This window comes from Dipteris shenzhenensis, chromosome 4 (genome assembly GCF_047967505.1).
Source record: "Dipteris shenzhenensis isolate YYH24624 ecotype China chromosome 4, Dip_SZ_1.0, whole genome shotgun sequence".
Taxonomy (NCBI): Eukaryota; Viridiplantae; Streptophyta; class Polypodiopsida; order Gleicheniales; family Dipteridaceae; genus Dipteris; species Dipteris shenzhenensis.
Window position 1 is genome coordinate 57,113,180 of NC_141599.1, and position 24,186 is coordinate 57,137,365.

Below are 24,186 nucleotides of genomic sequence, written 5' to 3' on the forward strand. Positions count from 1 at the left end.
CGTGCGAAGAGAGTCGTGGAACACTCTTTTTTTTTTTGTAAAACCAAGATACTTATATTATAAAACATTCATTTACATCCAAGCCGTGCTCAAAATAGAGCTACAGCCCTATCCATCAGAAACAGTAAAAGAAAAGTTGAATACAAGAAACATCCAAATCTTCCTCATGTAAGGCATCATATAAAGACTGCCTTAATGAGGCTCTGAAAAACTCATAAGGATGCTGAAGAGGAGAATTCAGATATGCTTGGATGCGCTGCAGCCAGAGGGTCCATAAGGCCCAGTATCTGATCCAGTGGAAGAAGAGAGAATACTGTGACAAAGAAGCTGATAGTCGTGGAACACTCATGTTCCAAGTCCTTTTGCAATTGCTACAACTCGTCTTTTGAGAATGTGATGGTTCTCGCGACCCGTGTGTGCGGTAATGGATTGACTGAATGGGTGCCCATTCGTCAATTGAGGTGGGGAAGGCCGACTCAAACACCAAAAAAAACTATGTCCGCTTTCCTGATGCCCAGGAGACCCCCAAAAAAACGGGGGTACACCTGAAGGGAGAGGGTGAAGGAAGGAGGGAGAGAGGAGAGAGAGCAGGTCAGAAGAAGAAGGGGGTAGGTTGAAGGAGGAGGGAGGTTGAAGAAGGGGGGAGAGGGAGGGCAGGAAGGGGGAGGGAGAGAAGGGAAGGGGACAGCAGGGAGGGGGAGGAGTGAAGAGGAGAGAGGGAGGGGAGGAGAGAGGGAGGGGGGGAGAGGGAAGGGCGGGAGGGGGGGGGGGGAGGTGCAAGCAGCAGCGCGGGGGGGGAACGTATGCAACAGTGCAGGGGGGGCAGCGCAGGCAGCAGCATGCGGGGGGGTGAGGGCAAGCAGCAGCGCGGGGGGGGCGCAAGAGCAACAGCGCGGGGGGGAAGGGGAGGGGAGGAGAAGGGAAGGGAAGAAGCAGCTAGGGAGGGAGGGGAGGGAGGAGGCAGCAAGGAGGGGAGTTGAAGGGAGGGCAGCAGGAGGAGCGGGGAGCAGTAGCAGTGAGCAAGTTCAAAGCTTCCATGGTACCTTCCACTCGCGCTTTATGGCTATGAATCATCAGACTCATCAGACGACTCCTCATCCTGAGGGGCTACATGCATAGACTCAAGGGGAACATGCTGTCCACCACTAGCATAAGGCTCTTCTTGGTGGCCATCTGACAACTCTGCCTCCTCCTACGTGGAGAGAGTCTCTGACCGCTCATGGTGTGACATCGTGGCTGTAGAAAGAGAGTGTGATCCTGGCAATGGAACCACTGTAACCGGCCTTCGGAATCCCAAAGGGCAGTAAACCATAACTATCTCTTATCACACCGTCAATTACAGCCACTTAGCACCCAATTCAACACACCACATCAAATAGCATAAAAGAAAATACAAGTGAGGCTAGAATGCCCTTGCTCAATGATCACACAGCGACACCGATTGGCCCCAAACATTTGGTGCCCCTTGCGGTATTTCTTTATTCTTCTTTAGTGAAAAGTAATAGCAAAATTACAACCAGGGCGAACCCTGAACCGATCCCATTGGCTATCACTAGTGATTCACTGGCCCACACTAGGCACACACTACATCATTCTGACAAACTGTGCATCCCAACTGCTAGAGCAAGGCATAGGCATCCTCCGACCTCAACAACCTAGTCTCAACGTGGGTTCACCCCTGTAACTGGGTGATTGCAACAGATGCAGGGAATCCCGTAGAGAATCTCAAAACAGAGAACTAGAAATAAATCCCACAGTGAAAACAAACAAAAACTGGGCTGGAAATCCGGGACTGCGCCCCCACAGCACGGGCTGCAATCAAAAACACCTACTACTCTCACAAGAACAGGTCCCCGAGATATCCAAAACCCTGCCAAAGACCTCAAAATAGAGTTTCACAACCTGAAAGCCTAATTCACAGCAAGAAAAACCAGCCTCGGGCTGCGTACAAGCACCAAATGCCTGCAACAAGGTTCGTACAGGCTGTACGGCATGTTCGTACAGTCCGTACACAGCCCCTACAGCCTGGAAAAGGTCCGTACAATCTGTACGGGATTGTTTGTCAGTCCGTACAGCCTATTAAATGCGCCGTACAGCAGCAAAACAGCACTAGGATGGGCTCCAGCAAATCGCAGAAGGTGCTCCTTGACTTGGGCTGCGTGCAACAGGGCTGGATGCAAGGAAACATAGAAAAACAGCAGCAAAACAACGACTGACAACCTTTGGAAGGTTTGGCGCAGCAAGAAGGAGCAGGAGTAGATGCAGAAGTGGGCGAATTCTAGAGCAGGCTCTTGATTTGGACGCCATCTGCCCTAAAGGAGGGGAAAAGATGCTAAAAGTGGGGGAAAGATGCTAAAAGTGGACCTGGTAGGTTGCATGCCTGACACGTGGCACATCAATGCCCTAATCCCTTGTACAAAGAAAACGTTGGTTTCTTAGGGGCAGCTTTTGACACGTGGCATATTAATGCCCCTAACCCCCTGTACTAAGGAAACGTTGGTTTCCTAGGGGCAACTTTTAAAGGCTCTAACCCCACTAACCAATGACAAACATTGGTACTGTCTAGGGGCAACCTTTTAATCCCTTTTAACCCCTCTTCCCAGGTGAAACGTGGGAATCTATCTGGGGGCAAACTTCCTAGCTTTGTCACACCCCTCCACGAGGTCAAAGTGATGCCATGCCTTGATTCTAACAGTTAGGTCTAGCCAGTGTGTCCAGTTAGATGTTAACACTAGGTACTTTCAGGAACTCACCGCTCCTCTAGGCCAGTCCCCCATGGCCAAACTGGTTACAAACTTAGTCATAGCTTATTTGCTTACGAAAGTCACATCCCCGTGACAGTTTCACCTTCATTAGCCAGTCCTAGTACTTCTATGAGAAGAGTCGAACTGTAATCCAAAAGAAGGAATTTCTAGTTGAGGGCACCTTATTTTGGTGAAAATCACCGAGATTTTGTTTGTTTTTTCTCGGTAACCCACTTCTAGCTTTTAATGCCCATGTACGGCTCAACCTACCTATCTCAATCCAGATTTTGGTCCCACTCTAAGTAGGGTCTCAAACTATCCCATATTTTGCCATCTTCCAGCTCACTCTATTTTCTCCTCTCTTTCTTCCTCTATATCCCTTTGCATGTTTCATGCATGTATGTCTCCATTATGGTTAAGAGAGAACAAGTTATACAAGATCATGTGCCCAAACTTCAAGAGACTTGTGCGGAAGAGGGCTAAAGAACACTATTGAACCATAATATTAGAGGAGTTCCCAACTTTTTGAAACTTTTGTGACCACCTAATAAACAGCCCCGTACCAAGTTATCTGATCAAGAGAAAAAGTCACTCATGGAGCAAAACAAATGTTTTATATGCAAAGGAGAGGGACACCACTCTTATGATTGCCCATCCAAGAAAAGAGACAGATCAAATGATGGTAAGAATGATGAAAAACAGGCTGATCGGAAGGACAAAAGGCCTAAACCTTCAGCAGGACTTCTTCCAGATGTGATTGGGAGTTTGCCACATGCACATGATGAAGAGGAAACGAAAAAGACTGAGATGTGCAGAGCATGGGGAAAATTCAGAAATCAAAATTGTTTGTTTTTCTTTGATTTTGGGGCAAAGGCGAATTTCATAACTCCTGATATGGCAGGAAGGCTTGGCATCAAGCCTGAGGAAATGGGGCCATCCGGCATGTGTGATATGGCCGACCCTGAACTCAACACACCTGTCACTCCTATCATTGGCAAGTTGAGGATGCGTATCCAAGGATATCAGGATGCAGAGGACTTCTACATTATGCCTTTGCCAGAGTGTGATGCTTTGCTTGGGATGCCTTGGATGTACAGGGTGGGGGCTGATGTGCAGATGAGAAACAAGAAGATTTCTTTAACTCATAGAGGCAAAAATCATGTACTTGATGTAAAGTTGAAAGGGGAGTCCATCCCTGTAGTTTCATCTTCTTGTATTTCCAATGTAATAAAGTGTCATATTTCAGCGTACTTGATTTTTGTCAAAGAGGATAGCCAACCAGTTCAGGAAGGCTCTACTCTTTCTGCTTTAGATAGAGAAAGGGCTGCTTTTATTTCAGATTTTCAGGATTGTTTCTCAGATGCACTTCCTTAAGAATTGCCTCCCAAGAGATCCAAGGGTCATCAAATTGATATAATTCTAGGAAGCTCACCGCCTAATATACCTCCCTATCGTGTCAGTAAAGCACAACAGGAAGAGATAATGTCACAAGTGAAGGAACTCTTGGAAAAGGGATTAATACAGCCAAGTAATTCTCCTTATTGTTCCCCTGTGCAAAAGAGCTTGGGTCTAAAACTCTAGTGCAATCATTGAATTTTTCTTATTGCTCTTTAAAGTTTCAAGAAATGCAAGCATTCTCATTCATGCAAACTCCAATCCAACTTGCATCCATGCGCATTGTGAGAATTCTGTAAAAACAGTCTTTAAAACCCTTTATCTGAACTGTTGAAAAGCAAAAAGTGATTTCATTGGTATCAGAGCTTAGGTAGTGGTCCCGTACTCTGTGTTTTTCCCTTGTTGAGTCCTTTCTTGTTCTCCATTGAGTCAAATCTACCATCATGGCAACCCATGGTCCTGATCCTCCTCCTAGTCTCCATGAATTGAGTTCTCTCCTGTCCAATATAGTCTAACAAATGCAAGTCCTGGAGAGTAACCATGAGGGAACCCACAAACGAGGGCCCCAATACGAAGGAAGAGGCCGTGCGTACATCCACAACTCCAATAGGGTGGGTAATGTTCGAATATGAAGCCAAAGTGAGTCAAAAATGAGTGTACTAGGTGTCTAGGGGGTGTTTTATAGTCTAGTGAGTCCTAGACATGCCATGTGTCATATTGGGAGTTATCCCATATACACTATTTATTTCTAGAGTCTAGTGTCACACTATATAGTGTTGTACTTGTCTTGAGTCTTTTGATATCAGTCAACATCAAGCTATCAATACATTGTGAGTATTTTGGTTATTGCCTTGCACTTGTACTTTCCTTCCTTTCCATTTTGCCTTTCATTATGCTTTCCATATTTCCATTCCGTTCCTAGCTAGCTACCATGTTTCTTCATATGGTATCAGAGCCTTCCTTCCTAGCCCTTCCCTTCCTCCTTGCTTCTCCACGAGGTAGAGGGTGGCTGGAAAGAGAAGCTCTCCTCTCTTCTCTTGGAGAAGCTCCCCTTCCCTACTCCTCTCCATTGCAAGCTTCATCAACATTGGGATTCTCGTCCAACATTGTCTTCTCCAACTTGAGCTTCTGCCACCTCTCTTTCCTCTCCTTGGTGAGCTCTTCTCCTTCCTTTAGCTACAAAGACGTCCTGCACAGCTTTGTGTCTTCAGCAAAGTTCCCGAGCTAAATCTAAGTTCTTCGATATTACTCTGACACACTCCACTACAGTGATCTCTCTTATCAGTGCATTACATCGAGCTTGATGTAGACCACTCTACATCAACAAGTGATTTCTTCAACATTGCTTATTCGATCGGTGCCTAAGGTACTTCGCATTGATTGACTTCCCAATTGGTTGTGGTACCCGAGGCTTCTACTTCGACATTAGTGACTCTTCTTCCTGCATTTTGTTTTTCTCCATCGTAGCTACCCATGGACTTCACCGACACATCTTTTGGGGCATTCCTATCTAGCACTTCATCGACATTATCATCAACTCGCAGGGATGTACACACATGTGCATTAGCTACTTGAAGGACATCTCTTTCACAAAGAGAGATTTTTATTTATTACTTAATGTATTTTGGGGTCCTCTGCCCTAGGTAGTCCCCCTAAAATGATATGTATTGAGTGTTTGGTTTTCATCGAGTCTAAAGGTCCTCTGCCTTGGATAGTCCTCCTAAAAAGATGTATTGGTTTTCCTATTTTTGTGTGTGGCTTTCTAACATGTCTTGTTATGAAGCCAAGGGGGGATGTACTATGGGAACCATATGTATTGGCTTTGATAGGTTTAGAGGGGGATGTATTGTGGGAGCCATGTATTGGCTTTGATAGTCTATTTGTTTATCAGGCCTGGCCGAGTTTCAGGATGTTGGTGTATTCCTAGACCTATGAGCTGGTCATGTAGCCATTCTATAACGTGAGCCTCTGAGCATGTTGAGTCTCAAGCCATGAGAGTGCTTGGATCAACCTCTGAACACGCTCAGACTTTAGCCTCTGAGTTACATAGGGTGCACAGTTTGATGATCGTCATTGTCATGTTCTGTTCTTGGTTCATTCCAATAGTCCCTCACCTTAGACCATCATTGTCATGTTCTGCTCTTGGTTCCATTCTAGTAGTCTCTCACTTTGCCTTCATGGGGGGGTGTTGGAATATGAAGCCAAAGTGAGTCAAAAATGAGTATACTAGGTGTTTAGGGGGTGTTTTATAGTCTAGTGAGTCCTAGACATGCCACGTGTCATATTGGGAGTTATCCCATATACACTAGAGTCTAGTATCACACTATATAGTGTTGTACTTGTCTTGAGTCTTTTGATATCAGTCAACATCAAGCTATCAATACATTGTGAGTATTTTGGTTATTGCCTTGCACTTGTACTTTTCTTCCTTTCCATTTTGCCTTTCATTATGCTTTCCATATTTCCATTATGTTCCTAGCTAGCTACCATGTCTCTTCAGGTAAGTCATCCTTTGCCTCCCCTCCTCGATATAGAAAGCGGCTCCGAAGTCCATCTCCTACAAGGAGACGAAGATATGCTAAATATAAAGTACCCCTTGGAGATAAGCTCTTCAAGTTTAACAACTACAAGGGAGAAGATCAGCCCGAAGTCTTGCTGGCCTGGATCCGCGGGATCTCGAAGATGGATTTGACGTCTCATGCCGTGTATGTGTTGCATTGTATTGGGTTAGGCTATATTTGCTAGGATGATGATGATGTTAGTGAGGACTATGATTATGGTGATATTCATGATGATGACATTGACTATGTCCTACACAGTTTTCTAGCATGAGTTAGGATGCTCATTTAGTTAGCTCCACCCTTTTTGCTCATTGTATCAAGTTTTCTATTAGTCTCATAGACCCATTAATCTTCAGTAGACTTTAATAAACTTTCTTTCTTTACTTTTATTGGGATGCTTCCATTTAAGACTTTTTAGCATCTTGAAAATAGCATCCATCAGTGCTCTCCTTATACCAGAGGTACCAAGAAATCTCTCAGACAAATGACAGATGAGCTCTCAAAATTTTCCATTTGTGCAAATTGCCTTAGATTTGACTTCTTTTTGCAATTGCAATTCTGAAGGAGGCCTATTAAGCAGCCTAACCTGAAATTTCTTGAGGAGTGGGCCAAAACAAGTCAAAACCATTTAAAAGGAAAAAAACAAGCGCAAATTAAAAGAGGACTATATAGGTAGCCACACCCTGCAAAATGCCTCTATTTTGACACATATTCAAGGCTCCAAATACCAAACAATTTCGAGACCAACAAAGGTCAGTGACCTCATGAATTGTTTGCACTCTTGGCAGTCGTCACATATGATGTTGTTGTGGACGAGAGAGAGAGAAAGAAAGAAAGAAAGAAAGTGTATTATTGTCCACTAAAGGCCAAAATGGGCCCATGGGACATCAAGAACTATGCATACAAGATAGCACAAAATCAACGTGCCACAAAGAAGAGGCATCGTCGAATATCATCTAAGTGCTACGCAATACAATGCAAGTGAAAGTACATAATGTCAAATCTGAGCCTAAATACAAAGTAAACTAGATGCAAGGAAACCGCCCCTGGGTGCAAAATGGGGGGATGAGTACAATATGCCAATGCAAAGATACAAGTCCAGGTGTCACGGAGTCTGAGAACCAAAATAATACTGGAAATCCTGTCCATCGACTCTGCCTCCTGCTACGAGAGTACAAATCTGAGCAAAGGTGAGGTGAGCGGCTGGTGGGGCGAGATCTCCATGAGTAAGTCTCCTCCGAAAAGCTGCCATCATCCTGGATCGTCTGGAGATGAAGCGGCGAGTACGTCCCCTATGTAACAAGATCCTGCGGCGTCTACAAACCATCTCATATGTACATCCACAGGGTGGAGGCATGTGTCCTGTGTGAGCTCTGACCTCCTCGTGCTCCTCCTGGTCTCTGTCCTCTGGTATAGCGTGTGCCTGAGCTCTATCAGGCTGGGCTCTATCACACTCCGGTCTGTGCTGATGGTCTCTGAGGTAGTCTCGTCGAAGCATAGTGGCCTCCCTGACATAAAGAGCTAGGCAATGCTGATCCTCGTAGTCCATCACTCGTGAGAGAGGTCCAAAGCCATCCGTGAAGAGACAGTGGAATCTACCTTTGAGCTCATAATATAGCGGGCATCTGCAAATGAAGTGCTCCTCTGACTCCACCTCTCCCATGGTGCAACAAGGGCAGATCCCATGGTGAGAGAGAGAGAGAGAGAGAGAGAGAGAGAGAGAGAGAGAGAGAGAGTCATATTAACGCCGATGGGAGGCCTCACGGGCCTGTGGGACAAAAAACAATTTGTCAAAATGACTTACAACATTTGGATACACCAAAGGATCAAGAAGTGCACATGGCATGGAGAGAGAGAGAGAGAGAGAGAGAGAGAGTCTATTAATGTCCACAAAGACCAGTAGGTCTATGGGACAACACAAAACCATCCAATATATTCATTCAAGGAGGGCACGGGGCAGCTCTTGAGGAGAGCATAAAGCTACTATGAATCATTATAAGGTACCTATGTTCTACTTTGAAATTAGGACAATAAACTGCCATACATGAGGGGTCTTTTGGTTTTGAGTTAAACTCCTTGATGAGCCACGAGATCATAATATACTACCCATTTTCTATCCTTCCTAACAGCCTTGACTGTGGCTAATTCCATTGCCTTTTTGTTCAGTTGAGCTCATGTGAGTTCTTCGGCTATCCATATCTTGGTCCCTTTCAGCTTGGCAAAGAAGCTTGATTCCTACATCCTGTGTGCTGGCTTTAATTACGGCATGCTTACCAGAGGGGCAATATTAGTTGTGAAATATGTCCCATCTTTGTCTCCTTTCAAGCAATCAATGCTATTCCGTGTGTGCTAGAGTCTCATTGTATGTATCATTCTTGTTGAACCAGCTTTGAGGAAGGCCTGCTATCTTGATCAATGCATTGCTGCATTTGGCGAGAGAGAGAGAGAGAGAGAGAGAGAGAGAGAGAGAGAGAGAGTCTATTAACGTCCACGGGAGACTAGAGGTCTATGGGACAATAGAGAAAACCATGCAGTACAACAAGAGAGAGAGAGCGAGAGAGAGAGAAGAGAGAGAGAGATGATTCTATTAAAGTCCGCATTAGAAGCCTTTAAGATCTATGGTAATGAGCATCACTATTAACCAATATTGATCCCTTACATCCAATGAAAGAATATATTATAAGCTTATTATGTAGCGAGTACTTGTTGGGCTAGCTTGTGTGCTAGTCCTAGTACCGTGTTGTGGTGTTCCAAAACTTCTTCAAGTAGCTTCCTAATTTTTGGCTGCCCACTCTCTTTTGTAGAGGCTTTTGATGAACCGTATCATGTCTTACCATTGTGCTTTCCTCTATTCAGGTTTGTTCCCATGCAATTTGTGAAAGCACTTTTTGGGATTCTGTTTCAGCTCCTCAAAGCTCTCAATCTGTTTGCTCTTGAGAAATATCCTTTTTTTGTTCCTTACCACCTGTTTATATGCTCGTTCTTTCTTCTCTTTCTCAATTGTGACTGCTGTTTTCCAAGCTCTATTTGCATTCTTTCAATCCTGGTTATACCATGATTACATGGCATTCTTGCACTTCTCCCCTCTCTTTTTACTGAAGCACTTCTGGGCTATTGATAGAAGCATGTCTGTCATGTATTTATTCATGTCGTGACATGTAGAAGGCATCTAATCTTGTGCCATTGCTATCTGTATCTTCCTTTCATGAATATGAGCCTTTTTGTAGTCCATTCTTAACCTGGGAGGTGTGAAATTTTTTGTTTTTTCACAGCATTACTTGTCCCTGTTATGCTTAGGGACATTGTCCTGTGGTCGGACTCAGTCTTGATATATTCAATTATGTGCCTTGCATGCGAGTTTGTAATCCCATAATCAACTATGCTTGATTTGAGAGAGAGAGAGAGAGAGAGATTCAAATACATGTATGCATGCTTACTCTCTATTATTTGTGTTGGTAATTCTCTTTCTGCATGTTTGCCCTTTCTACAGAAGGAAAAAATCTTCACCAACTGGCATCTGGTATGCAATCTAAACACCAAGCTCCTTGAAAGAGTTTAACTTTGTGCCTGTCTGCTGATCTCCATTGAACTACTCTCATAAATTAAAACAAGTGTCAAACAAATCAATTACCATTGTATCAACAGCTTTTTCTGAAAATGTCGATTTATTGATATGGTCTTTTCAGTAAGACCTTAATTTTGTAAAAGAAGGTCTGGAATAACCTTAGCATCAACAATTTTCTCTGTAATCTTTTTCTTTCTGATATGGTCTTGTCAGCTTACAACGGCCCAAAATTAAACCTTTCCATTTTCTGAGACTCCAACGCGCCAAGTTAGAGATTCTGTTCCCTCCGTGTACCCACACTGAACTAAATTTTTCTCATACAATGTTAAGATTGTTAGTTGAAAGCAATTTTACCAGCCTGAATTGTAATAATTCCACCTTTTTCCCATGCACGCCATGTTTTAGGTCCTCATGAAAAAGAGAGCCTGCTCCCCCCACACACACACACCCACCCTCCGCCCTCATGAGGGAAAGTACATCACTATCCATCAACATAGTAACAATAAACACCCCCTCTCTGGGGAGTACACCCACTGAGACCATGCTGGAGCAAGAGCTTCCACGTCTGTCCTCCTGGGGTCAGACCGCGGGTGACTAGCTTGCCAAGAACTGCCTGACTCTGCAGCTCTGGATCTATAATGCCAAGGCCACCCTCTGCCTGGGGAAGAATGACCGTCTGCCAGGCGACCCTAGCTCTGGTGGTGCCGGAACCGTCTGAACCAGACCATAGGAAGTTCCGCACCAATCTCCTCAGCTGGGCTACACAAGACCTCGAAAAACACCAACAAGAGGCCACATACCAAGCAGTGGCAAGAAGGACCTGGTTGACCACAAGGGCCCTGCCTGCCAAGGAAAGCCGAGCCGTGCTTCAGAAAACAAGCTTCCGTCGTATGGAGGCTAGGACCGGCAAGAACTGCTGAGCCGGTGTGATGTTGAGGCCTACCTGGAATCCTAGGTAACGTGTCGTCTGTCCTCTAGGGATCCAGCGAAACCCCAAGAAAATACCCCACTGTGAGCTGGCTCCCAGATCTGTAAGAAAACCAACTGACTTATGCCAGTTGATTTTCGCCCCAGCCGCAAGGCAAAAAAACTCTAGGGATAGTCTCACTCGCTCCAGTGACTCGACATCATCCTGCACATATAGGGTTGTGTCGTCTGCATACTCGGAGTCCAGCAGCTCGGCATCCTCTCGAATAGGGAGACGCATCCCGCGAAGACCAGTGGTACGAGCTCGAAGAAAGTGTGTCATGGCCTCCGCAAAAAATAGGAACAGGTAAGGCGCTAATGGACAGCCCTGACGCACCGAGCGCTCGAGTGTGAATCTCTCCCCCATCCTACCACTAATGATAACCCGACTGGAGGCCGATCTGTAAAGGCTAGCAATACCTCTGATCCACTCGTCCGGGAAACCGAACCGAGCGAGTGTACCTTCCAAGAAGGACCAGTCTACCCTGTCGTACGCCTTCTCAAAGTCGAGAAGGAGTATGGCAAGGTGCTGGCCACTGTGCTGGGCCCATTCCGTCGCCTCTGAGAAAGTGAAGATGTTGTCCAAGATGCTGCGATCTTGGACAAAACCAGTCTGGGTGTCATGAATCAAGTCGTGTAGTAGGGGGCAGATGCGACTGCTGATCATCTTGGCGAGGATTTTGTAGGCGGTCGGGAGGAGGGTGATTGGGCACCACTGTCTAATCTCCTGGCGGTCATTCCCTTTGGGGATGAGGCAAATCAGGCCTGTCGCAAGGCTCTCTGGCATCTGCCCACTGGAGAAGATGTGCTGGAAGGCTGCGAGCAAGGGTCGGTGGATCTGCTCCCAAAAGGTCCTGATGAGTGGAACCCGTTAACGTTCCAAGAGATAATGCGTAAACTCATGAGGAGGGAAGGTGGGCCACAAACAGTTGTGTGCTTGCGGTCGAAGTCAAAGTGGTCGGAGGATGTCCTGTGTGGAGACGAAGACACTTCTGTGAAGGTTTCGAAGGTGAGGTCGGATCATCGGACCCATCCTCTAAAACCTTCAGCAGAGGGGAAAGGCCCTTCGTCCCGTGGTGGTAAGCTCTCTCTAACCAGCTCGACGCCTCTGCCAGGGAAATGCCGTAAAAGCCCGCAACCTCTGAAGTCCTCCAGGGACGAAGCCCTTCCACGTAGGCCCACTCCAGCGGTGGCCTAATAATGACTAGGAGTCGGAAACGTTTGGCACTGTGGCACCAACGCAGACGAACATCACCCTCTTGCCATTGCTACTGAAGAAGCTCCGCTGCTCTGCTACCAATCTAGTCCTGCACCTGCTCCTGGGTCTGGTCACGTATCGTCTCCCAAACATTTTCATTCGTCCATTGCTCACTCCCTTCACTGGAGATAGTGAAGGAATAGCTAGGACCATCGTGCGGAGCTAGAATGGACACCTTACCCTCCGCCCCCTTGCGGAGGAAGAAGATGCTGATGTCTAGGCATGCGGGAAAGGAGCCAATACCCGCTGCATCCAAGTAGTCCCAAGGACCTGCTCGGTAGAACTCCAATGGAAGAGCTCTAGGAGCAGCCCTTGGGCTTGGGGACGAAGACGAGGAGTCTGAACCGGAGGGAGGGGAGCTGGCCACCTGTGGGGAAGGGCCTCTCCCCGTCGTCGGGCCCGGAGGGATGGACGAGGGTGAGGTCTGTGCTGGTGTGGGGAGCGTGGAGCGGAGCGGGTGAGGCGGGTGGGTGGGGAGCGTGGAGCGGAGAGCTTGGAGCGAGGAGCGGAGCGGGTGAGTGAGGCGGGTGGGTGGGGAGCGACGAGCGGAGCTGAGAGGGTGGGGAGCGACGAGCGGAGGGGCGGTGAGGAGAGGGGGAGGGGGAGCGTGGCGGAGAGGAGGAGCGTGGAGGAGAGGGGGCGGATGGCTGCGCAGCAGCAGCTAGCGGAAGGAGAGGAAGGGGCCGCGCAGAAAGCAAGGGGGGGTAGACGGGGCACGACGGGGAGGGAGGGAGGGAGCTCGCAGGAGCAGACTTGTCTGTATAGTTTGATCTACTTATGCTCCACACGACTAGACATTGCCTATGCCACAAGGCTTCTTATTGTCCCATGGTCACGCATTGGAATGCAACGAAGAGGGTTCTTAGATATGTATAGGGTACACTTTCCTATGGGTTGCATTACGCTGTGACATTTCTCTGAGTGGCTTCACCAACTTAGATTGGTCAAGGGACATCGATGATCGCAGGTCACCACTTCCAGCTATTGCTTCTCATTGGGCTCAACGTACATCTCATGGCTCAGTAAGAAGCAAGACCTCGTGTCTCTCTCCTGCAATGAAGCAGAATACAAAGCTGCAAATTCAGCTACTATGAAATGTATGTGGTTAAAGAAGCTTCTGCATGACTTGCATCATGCTCAGGATGGTGACGAACTCCGATCTTCTGTGACAGCCAGAGTTGCATTGCTATTGAAAACAATCCTACATTTCCTGCTCGCATGAAGCACATAGAAAATAACTATCATTATGTGCGGGACTGTATCTCAGATGGCTTCATTGATCTCACATATTGTTCCACTAAGGACAATGTGGCAGACATCTTCACTAAAGCCTATTAGCGCCTCTCTTCACATGACAATGACATGGCTTGGGGATACTAGACATTCAAACAATGTCAAGGGGGGTTGTAAAATGACATTGTTTTCTTTTGTACTCCCATAGGTTGCTATATCCACATGTGGATGAATTTGTGCAACCATGGTACTTTAGGTACTTCAAGTGCTTCTGCGATCATTCCAGAGCATTTCAGCCCTAAGGAATGAGTAGTGGGGATCATCTTGAAACGGATGGTCATAGGGCGGGAATCAACTAGACTCTTTAGAGAATATGCTAAGAGCATATGTATCGCTGACATGCATGGAACAATTAGTTGCCACTGTTGGAGTTTGGCTACAATGATAGAAAACATTCCTCTACAGGAATGAGTGTGTTCGAGTTGAAGTATGGATATAGACCAGCAAATCCAACTACAGTTGGAATACCTCAGAAAGTGCCTAGTGCCACGAACTATGTTGCTTAGATGCAGGAGATGCTAGCACTTTAAGAGAGCTAATATCCATCAGGCTATGGATAGAGCTGAAACGTATGTAGAGGAAAATAGATCATTCGGAGAGTTTAAGGTAGAAAAGGAAGTTTTTGTCCGGATTCCTTCACACTCCAAGTGTTTGATTGTAGGCAAGTGTGCTAAGTTATCACCCCGATATTGTGGGCTGTGGTTAATTCTAAAAAGAAAAGACAAGGTAGCCTATAGATTGGAATTACCACAGGGTTGTAAGGTGCATCAACTATTCCATGTTTCTCGTTTAACATAGTTTTTGCACCCAGATGACTTACTAATCGAGAGAGTTGTTTTTTTTCAGGAGATAGAGGATAATACAAGGTGCAGACTAACAATTTTCTTGAACCGAGGAACAATGCAAGTATGCAATCGGAAAATACCCAGGGTGGTTGCATGTATGGTTTACTTCTATCCAAGGCAACTTGGGAGTCTGTGTACTAGAGCGGAGAGCATTCCTAGATTTCATCATTAAGGACGCCTGTGCCTGAAGAGGGAAGGAATGTTATGCTCAATTTGAGATAACATGACCTAGAAAGGGTCAATTAGTATTACCCTTTATAAGATTGACATTTGTTAGTATGTGTGTTGCTCTTTATGTAGACGGTCGAAAGGGTTTTAATGCCAAGGTCGTCAATGAGCGTGATTAGCATGGACTAGATGAGTCTAAAGCCAAAGGCCTAGGTGCCCCTATTTGTGAATTGTGCCTAGGGGCAAATGGATTTAAGATTGACATTTGTTAGTATGTGTGTTGCTCTTTATGTAGATGGTCTAAAGGGTTTTAATGCCAAGGTCATCAATGAGGGTGATTAGCATGGACTGGATGAGTCTAAAGCCAAAGGCCTAGGTGCCCCTATTTGTGAATTGTGCCTAGGGGCAAATGGATTTAAAATGTATCCCAAGAAGGGGCATCTAATTAGGGCTTGAAAAATTGGAAATTTGGCATCTAGACTCACCTAGGGACTTGGGAGTTTATTTCATACAAAACGTGTGTCTAAAATGCACATCAAACTCAAAACAACCTCCGGGTTGTGATCGCCACTTTGTCATTTGCAGGTTTTCTCATCCCAACTTCATCTTGCTAGGCTAGGATGACATTGTTGCCCATGAAATGAATCCTTTAAAGATAAATAGGATTGTGATTTGGAAAATTCTTGACTCGCAGCGAGTATCCACCATAAACAAAAGACACCATGGGTTAACCATGACGAGAGGGGTGAGGGTCTATGTACCACCGGTCATCGTTGAAGCCAACTTCTCTAGTCGTGTGAAGAATAGGATCCTTAATCAGCCCCTTATTTGACACTCTAATTAATCTCTAGCCCTTTGCAATCCCATAGATAAACTCTCTTCTCCTTGGTCCCTAAGGATGCGCATAAAGTATAAAGGAACACTTGTGCTGGAGAAGATACCTAGTTCGTGAATCTGCATACCCACAATCTCATTTCCTCCCTGAATCTAGTTGAGTACAATTCCATGGATTTGCAGAGCACATCTATGAGTATCTCGCAAGTTCTAAGTGATCATGTGACACTCGGGCAAGGGAAGTTCCCTGCAAACTCTCCTAGCACCCACAGTGCCTCTCCCATCCAGGCCACTGCATGTCTCCCAATACATGCAGTGGATGTTCTTAAAAAACACATTCCACATGATGGACTTCTTCTCCTATCTGACAGGGAGAGAGAAACCTACATGGAGGGGTCAATCCCAGCATTTTCTCTCCCCCTCATTCATGCAAAATTGAAGAACTACAGGCTGCAGCATCAGCTCACAAAACGTTACCTATATCAGTACAAGTTACACCTCCCACAATAATGTTTCAATCAGGTTTTGAAATATTAAGATTTTGAGAAATTAAAAACAGACCAATGTATTAGCAGAAAGAAAATGTTTATCCCTTTCCTGCTTAAGTTTATTTAGGAAATTAAAGTGAAATTGGTGATATACTATTAAGATCTGAAAATGATATAGCCTCTCTTTCCTTTGCAGGGGTTTCTTAACTGGCATTCTCTGAAGTTCAAATTGGGTGGGTCACCACACTCCTTTCTGATAGATTTTGCTCGCAAGGGTTATTGAATGTTGGTATTGAATATCTGAGAGGTGCCCACTGCCAACTCCTTGTAATCTAGTTAGAACACATTATTCAAGGAAGCAGCTGCACCCATTTTGTCAGGCATGTGCTTCTTTGTTACAGAATATGTTGCTAATCTCTAAGTCGTAAAATTGAGACGTAAGAAGTCATTCTCAATCAGGATGCACAGCACAGTAAAGATTTAAAACCATAAAAAAGAAAGTATAAATTTGTAAATCACAGTTCATGGCAAAAAGTATAGAAAGTTGCATCTCTTCAATAAGATTCTAGCATAGATCAGTTTGAATGCTGACCTTGTATTGCAAAAAAGACGCCATGACCATTTCAAATATAGCTATGCTTGTTCTGGTTAAGCTTGTGTCATACTGGTACTACTTTATCTAAGGTGCATTTTTTAACACTATAATTTCTTTGGCCTCTCTGCCTCTGTCCTGAGAATAAACTTCTCCCATGCTGCTCTCTCAGAGAGGAGATGCCACCTTCGTTCCCCTCCCTTTTATCAACAGGCTGCTTTTACCATATTGAACTCCCCCACTACTATCTAGGAGTCAGCCTTACCATATTGAACTCCTTCCTACTGTCTAGGAGTCAGACTTTGGAAGCCAATTAGAGATCTTCCTCCAAAAGGCAACCCAATCCCTTCTCAGATTGGGTGCATAGAGGTTGAGCATTAAATTTGAGAGCTCCTGATGCAAAGTAGGATCCACCGGTACCTAGCTGGAATCAAGACACTGTGTGCGATACCTGTGGGGAGCACGGGGGATGAAACTGAGATGCACACTCCACCTCATGATCCAAGAGCACCAAACCAAAAAGTATGCCAGATAGGAACTTGCCTATCCTGTACACACTGCCTGTCAATCAGCTTGCGCTCTTGGTGAAGGAGGAAGTCAATCGGCCCATGAGTGATCGAAGAGTGGAACTGGTCCCTAATGACCCACTTCTTGCAGTGGGGATCTCGCCCAAACCTTGGACATTCTAGCTAACAGCCCTCGTTGATTGGTGTAAGGTCATACCTGAGGGGAGGTGGTCCCCCAAGGGTGCAAAAGGCAGGGCCATCCTTTGTATAAACTAAAGAGAGAGGCGGGAACTCGACTGGACAAAGAAGGTGAGGGGGCCTGTTGCTCCCACACACAAGGTCTAGTGGTGGCTGCAAGGTGTGTGGAGTATGCGCATCCATATCTGGGGTGTGTGAGCTCTATAGAGGATCCAAAGAGTCATCAGTGTTGTTGTGATCTTATGTGGGCATCCTAGCATCATTGTGAGGATCATCAAGTGGGTCACCAACACCCTGGAGGTCTGTATCAATATCCTTCTCTTCTAGCAGGGGTCCATCATCCTTACAAAGGCTGCAAAGTAGTTTGGGGAGACTGTAATGAGAGGAGTGGACGTATGGATTGCTACAGGGGGATGGGGTCATCTGCGATCTCAGAGACCTTCCAAACCTGAGTCTGACACTGGAGGGGTCAGGAGGAGGAAGCGAAGGGGGCTCTAAACATGGGTTTGCTGGAGGGGCCGGTCTTATGTATCTTCTAGTGCGTTTGGTTATCTTGGGGTAATTATGTGCCAAATGTCAGAATTGCTTGCAAATGTGACATTGGTTCCTTAAATCAATGTCCTTGATCCTCTGTCTTAATGAGTATCCATCAGGGCTCTGCAGAAAGGCATGATCAGCCAATATGTCCACGTCCTCCGAGATGTTTGGGCTTTGCATCGGGTCTCGAACTCTTGGCACTTCCATCTCCCTTCGATGTTACTATTGCCACTACTGAAAGAGGGATAGAATGAATCTTGAGGGCTGCCTAAACACCTCCCCAATTGCGTGTTAAAGCTTGAGTACACTTTGAGAAGGCTAGGGAAACAAAAGTTAAGCATGGTGTATGGATCAAAATGAAGGCATATGGGATCATAAACACCTTTCTTTCTCTCCTGATGGGGAAGGGACTAAGCTAAACAACTGCAATGGCACCCTCTGGGGAGTCAAAATCTAGCTAGAAGAACCTCTGCCAAGTAACCTAATGTCTCTGTGAAGTATATAGAGAAGGATGTGCTTATCCTACAGGTAGATATTGCAAAGGCATTTGACACCATTCAATTGGACTTTATAGCTCAGACTATTTTGTAAAAAACCTTGTCTGTAAATTTATCATGAATAAAACACACCTTCTGTTGTCTGACAAGGGTGCCTGTTGGTGCCCTTTCTATTTGCAATTGTCTTGGTGAGCTGGGCACTCGTGACTCTTTGTAGCATGGGCTTTGGATTGGCAGGGACAGAAGGTTATCTTCTGGATTGCATTTCCCAATGATAGCTTTGACTCTTGATGCATTGGGCCCTCAAGGTGCAAATGATGCCCTTGGCACATCACGACGTGTATGTGGACGACCCTCCCTCCAAGTCCTTCTCAAAGTTCATGCCAAAACTTCTAGAGATTAGAAGGCCTTGTTCATCTCTCCCATGAGCTGGACTACAATAAGCTAGAACATACAGGTTTTCACAACCGAGCTAGGCAATAGCTGCAAAATCCTTGATTACTAGATAGCAGTTATTGCAGCTCCAATTTGGGGACTACTGGATTTTCTTATGCTTCAAGAACTTATTTTCAAAGTCTTTTTCCAAGGAGAGGCTTAGAGATTTGGCTCTTTGGAGTGGAGGGTAGTGGGGCTGCTTAATCTTTGGTTAACACAACCTTGGCACATCACATTTTTGCTTAGACGAAGGTGATCGGACCAAGTGGATTGGGGGTGGAGCTATTTGGGTGGGACTGATGGCTCTGGACCTTAGGATTTGGATCTTGACCGTGTTTGCTCCAACTTGTCAATAACAACGAGAGGTGATTCGAGATTACTCTCTCTCTAGACTTAGCCTTCTTTCTCTAACCTCAATTTGCTATTGGTGTTGAAATCCAAGGCCTTAATGTCAAACGAGTCCTCCATTAGACAGAAATGTAAATGGAGGTCTAGCTACATAGTTCTTGTCCTTTATGCGTTGGGCTCATAGTGGACCATCGATGTTATACATTTCTTCTTCTTTTTTTGTTAAGCTCACAATGAATGATGTTCACTCACAACATCATCTTCCCCTCTGTAGACTTAGTCTTTGTTTCTCTAGAACATGACTTTACAAGTATGTCTAGATCTTGTCTAGAGATTGTTTGACTATGCGTATCCTATCAGATCTATCAAATATGTTCTGAGGCTCCATTTATTATTAGGGTATCTTTGCCACTACTAACACAATATGTAGTTCTAACATCATTCTTCATTGCATTTTTTCTTATCTACACACTTGTGCATTTAGGGTCAACAACTCCCCTTATCTGATTTAGTTACCCATACAAGTGCCTTTGTTATTTTAGCTCTACACCTACAGGAGTTTATTGGCTCACAAAATTGGATTGCTGCATACTATAAGATTGAGAGGGTAATCTGTAGACTGAGACTTTGATGTGGACTTGTTTTCACTAATCCCCTTTTAAGTGTTTGTTGTTGAGTGTCTAAAGTAATTATCGCTTCTCTCTTTGGTGTTCATTTCTATTTCGATTTACATATGATTCAGATTCCTATTGTACGTTGTCGTTGAGTGTCTGATGTAATTGTCGGTGCTTTGAATTTATTTGGCCTCCATTTCTCTTTCCGTTGCATGGCATTAAATGCTTTAGTCTTCTTTCTGCCATTAATTATTGTTGTGCTTATTTGTTTGTGGCACCGTGGAATTGCATTGCATATGAGTCAGATTCCTATTGTATGTTGTTGACGAGTGTCTTACGTAATTGTTGCTTCTTTGAATTTCTTTGGCTTCCATTTCCCTTTCCGTTGCATGGCATTGCATGCTTTAGTCTTCTTCTTACCGTTAATTATTGTTTTGTTTATTTGTTTGTGGCATCTTGGAATTGCATTGCATTTCGTCACATGATAAATGGAGTCGTTGAGTCTTTACTTATTTATTTGAGCACTTTCTTGCATTTCAAGTGATGATGAATGTTCCTTTGTTGTCGCACCGAGGCTTTCTTAATCAGGTGATGGCTTAAGTTCTTGAAGCTTGTAGAGACCATGATGTTGATTTAAAGATGTTTTTTGCTTATTTGAGGGTCTAATTGATGTCCATATTGTTGTGCAAAATCTTTTGTAAACAAGTCTTGCTTTGTATTTTTCTTAACTTTGTAAACCCACTTGTTTGCAATTGCCTTCTTTCCTAGTGGCAAGTCACATAAATCCCAAGTGTTGTTCTTGTATAACGCATTCATTTCTTCAGTCATAACAGTTTGCCGTCCTTCCTTGTCAATTGCATCCTCAAAGTACAATAGCTATGATGGTGCCATGAAGGCATAATTGTGCTTTCACTTGAATAGCTTTTTCCTTTTTGGAGCCTTTTAACATGTGAGACGAGGAAGGATATGTTTGACTTTGTGTGAATAATTAGTTCTTGAATTGGTAGTTAATTACCAGCCACCACGGTGGCCTGCAATCAAAATGGCTCATGATTAAATTTGGATGGCATCCTCATCGAATTTTGATTAATTAAGGCAGTGGTTTAAAATGGCTCATGATTATTTGGATGGCACACCGAGCCTCCAGGTGAAGAATAAGATGATCCCTAGTGGCTCGAACTTTGACTAATATAAGGTCCATGGTATTTGGCATTTGGCTACTTTGCTTAAAAATGGCTCATGATTATTTGGGTGGCACCCTCCTCGAGATTTTGATTAATTAAGGCGGTGGTTTAAAATGGGTCATGATTATTTGGATGGCACACTGGGCCTCCGAGTGAAAAGGGGGAAGAAGGAGATGATCCCCCATGGCTTGAACTTTGATTAATACAAGGTCTATGGCATTGGCATTTGGCTACTTTGCTTAAAAATAAATCATGATCATTTGGATGGCACCCTCCTCGGATTTTGATTAATTAAGGTGGTGGTTAATAATTCCTCTAGTCACCACAATGGCTCAAAATTTTTTAATATTTAAGGTTTGTGGCATTTGGCATTTGGCATTTGGCTACTTTGCTCTCATCCATCCTTGCTCTGCTACTTTGCTCCATGCACCCTCCTCCAGCTCTCTTGCCCCCTGCTCTACTTTGCTCCACGCTCCCTCCTCCAACTCTCATCCACTCATCTGCTTCCCTACTCATCCGCTTCATTGTTCACCCACTCTGAGCCCACTCTTTTCACCATGCCTATTAGTATTATCACCCCTCAATGCAACATGATCCCAATCTTGTCTGCGTTCTCATATAAGGTTATTGTGTTGCACTCATTAGGACTTGAAATGCTCGCTCTTGTTGAATCTCTTCGTTCTCTTGGATGTTTCCCCCCACATCTGCATGTCACCACCTTGGATGGCATGCACACCTTTAGCCTCTATATGGCTATGCTCTATGGATTCCTTGGAGATGTTGATGAAGGTCTAAAGATTCTCACAGTAGAGTACTTTCATCTTGTTGGGAGGGCCATATTTTGATTCCTGTATTTGTGCAATGTGTACGGTCTTCAGCCTCTCCATCATCTCCTCCATCGTCTCCCCAAAAAATTCGAATGCAACAAGCTAGGTTGGAGGCAATATTGAGTCATACAAATATCCTCTTGCTATTAGAATTAGCAATAGAGTTGTACAAATATCCTCTTACTCAACGAGGCTCATAACCACTCAGCAGCAATGGTTGGATGTAATCTTTTGGCCTCTAAGGCTCTCAACAATCTTTTGGCATAATCTTTTGGTCTCTAAGGCTCTCAACATAATTGCTAAGTATTTTACAAATGTAATGGATTTATATTCTCCACGTCAATGTCCCACTCAAAATGTCTTTTGAGGGCATCAAATCATTCTCTAAACATGCTTTCATGCTTTTTTAAAATCCAACAAACCATTGCACTTTATACTGTGCATGTCAAGGTCCCATTCCAAGTGGCTTTTGAGTGCATCCAAATGGTTCTTTAGGCCTTAATACATTCACAAGATGCGTGACACAAAAATGTGGGAATGGCATTGTAAATTCTTTCTTTAGCTCATTTCATGGAAAACTACTTCTAATCTCATCTACCATAACCCACCTGCCACATCAAGGGTTGTGGTACCACAAGAACCTGTTCTTGCTTCCATTACAAGCACACAAGAATGTGTGTGCCTTATTCTAAGAGAGCTCCATCAAGGTGAATGCCACAATGCCGATACACACATGACAACCAGGATGATGCACAAACTCAACACGTGCTCTACTCGGCTGATGATGTGGTATGTTGCTGTCCAAAAGATCAAGCTTGGAAAGCTTCAATGCAACATTTGAAGATTGGCAAGAGGACAAATGGAGGCATGAGGTCATAGCACATGGGAGGAAACTCAATGGAAATAGGATGGGAATGAGAAAAGGTTGCCCCATTTATATTCAAAGGTGGTTCTAAGGTCTTTACAGCTAGCCCCCATGCACTGCAGTAAATATCTATTTAAGAATTTGCGTCAACATGAAGGTGGGCCATGGATGTCAAACTACCCTATGAATTTAGGACTCTAGCACCTATCGGAGTGTCAAGCACCTATCGGAGTTTCAAGGCCACTTTAGTGTGTTTTGGGGGTTGCGTTGGTTGTAGCACTCCCTAGCACCCAAAAGCTCCACTCATGGGCTTGCATAGGGAAGGCACATCATTCACTACATGCAACCACCGTTGAAAAGAGGGCAGCCATGATTTGTACAGATGAGTCTTGCTAATAGGAGACATCAATAAAAATGGAGGAAAATCTCTAAAGAAGTGCCTATCATGTATGCAGAAGGTTCGGCGGCTAGAGTGGGTGAGGGACGTCCATCCCCCAAAGGAACTATATTGTGTGTTAGGCCAAGTAGTAGAAGGTAGCTAGAGCGATCACTAGCTATTGGTTATTTAGAGCCAAAATGCACTAAACATTCGATTGATGGGGATGGGCTCATAGGCCACATAAGAGATTGTTCTCGCTCGATGCTTATTGTGTGTAAATGCCGCATTGTGGCCATGCTTGCAAGATTCCCACTAAGTGCCTTGATAATTGTTGGGCTACAAATTGGCAATCAACACCGCCTTGTTGAAGATATGAAAAGGGAGCCTCTAGTCCAGAAATTTAGGTGCTAGCATCCATGTTGACCTTCCCAACCAATGAACATCGTTGTCTTGTAGTTCTTGGCTTGCAACTTGAGCATCCATTATACAAAGGTCTCCGCATTGAGTTTCTGTAGGCACTCCGAAGAGGTGAAGGACAAACTCAAACATGACAAAGGCTAGCACTAAAAGAGGAATCCCCATCTAGGTCTATTAAACTTTTCCAATCTTTAAACAATCCCATATCTTCAAAACTAGAGTTTGATTTTTTATCATATGTTGCCATTACACTTAAATTAGTGATTTTTATTGCTTTGACATATTCATTCATATAAATACCATTGCTTAAATTGTGACATTTTAGTCAACATGTCTTCTTTTTCTAAATTTTAATAATATTATGGTGGTCTATTTATGATACAAAATATCTACCTTTTCAACCTCTTCCTTGTATGTGTGAGAGCATATGTTAGATAAATGTGTCGAGTAAATGCTGCGTTAGTTCAAAATACAACTTCAAGATTTGCTAGCAATTGGGGAAGTTAAGGATAGAGAAAAGCATTAGGAGAGTGGGAGAAAGGAAAGGAGTGGGAGGGCAAAGGGAGTATAAAGAAGAAGAAGAAAACAAAACAGTGGAGGTGAGAAAAGCAAGGAAAAAAGAAAAAGAAATTAGGAGAGGTGAATGAAATGGGTGAAATCCCAAAAAGGA

The 24,186-nt window shown here is 44.5% G+C and overlaps 1 protein-coding gene across 2 annotated transcripts in view; it reads left to right on the plus strand.

The window, feature by feature from the left end:
• Positions 1-16,713, plus strand: part of LOC147903096 (adenylate kinase family protein) — a 263,128-nt gene extending 246,415 nt beyond the window's left edge. Inside the window, exons 18-19 of one of the 2 annotated variants that reach the window (XM_087374183.1) lie at positions 10,191-10,220; positions 16,314-16,713. In XM_087374183.1, coding sequence (XP_087230309.1) covers positions 10,191-10,220; positions 16,314-16,338 — 55 coding nt within the window. In that variant the 3' untranslated portion in view covers positions 16,339-16,713. The remainder of the gene's footprint in view (positions 1-10,190; positions 10,221-16,313) is intronic. The other variant, XM_087374182.1, reaches the window with a different exon arrangement.
• Positions 16,714-24,186: the final 7,473 nt, after the last annotated feature.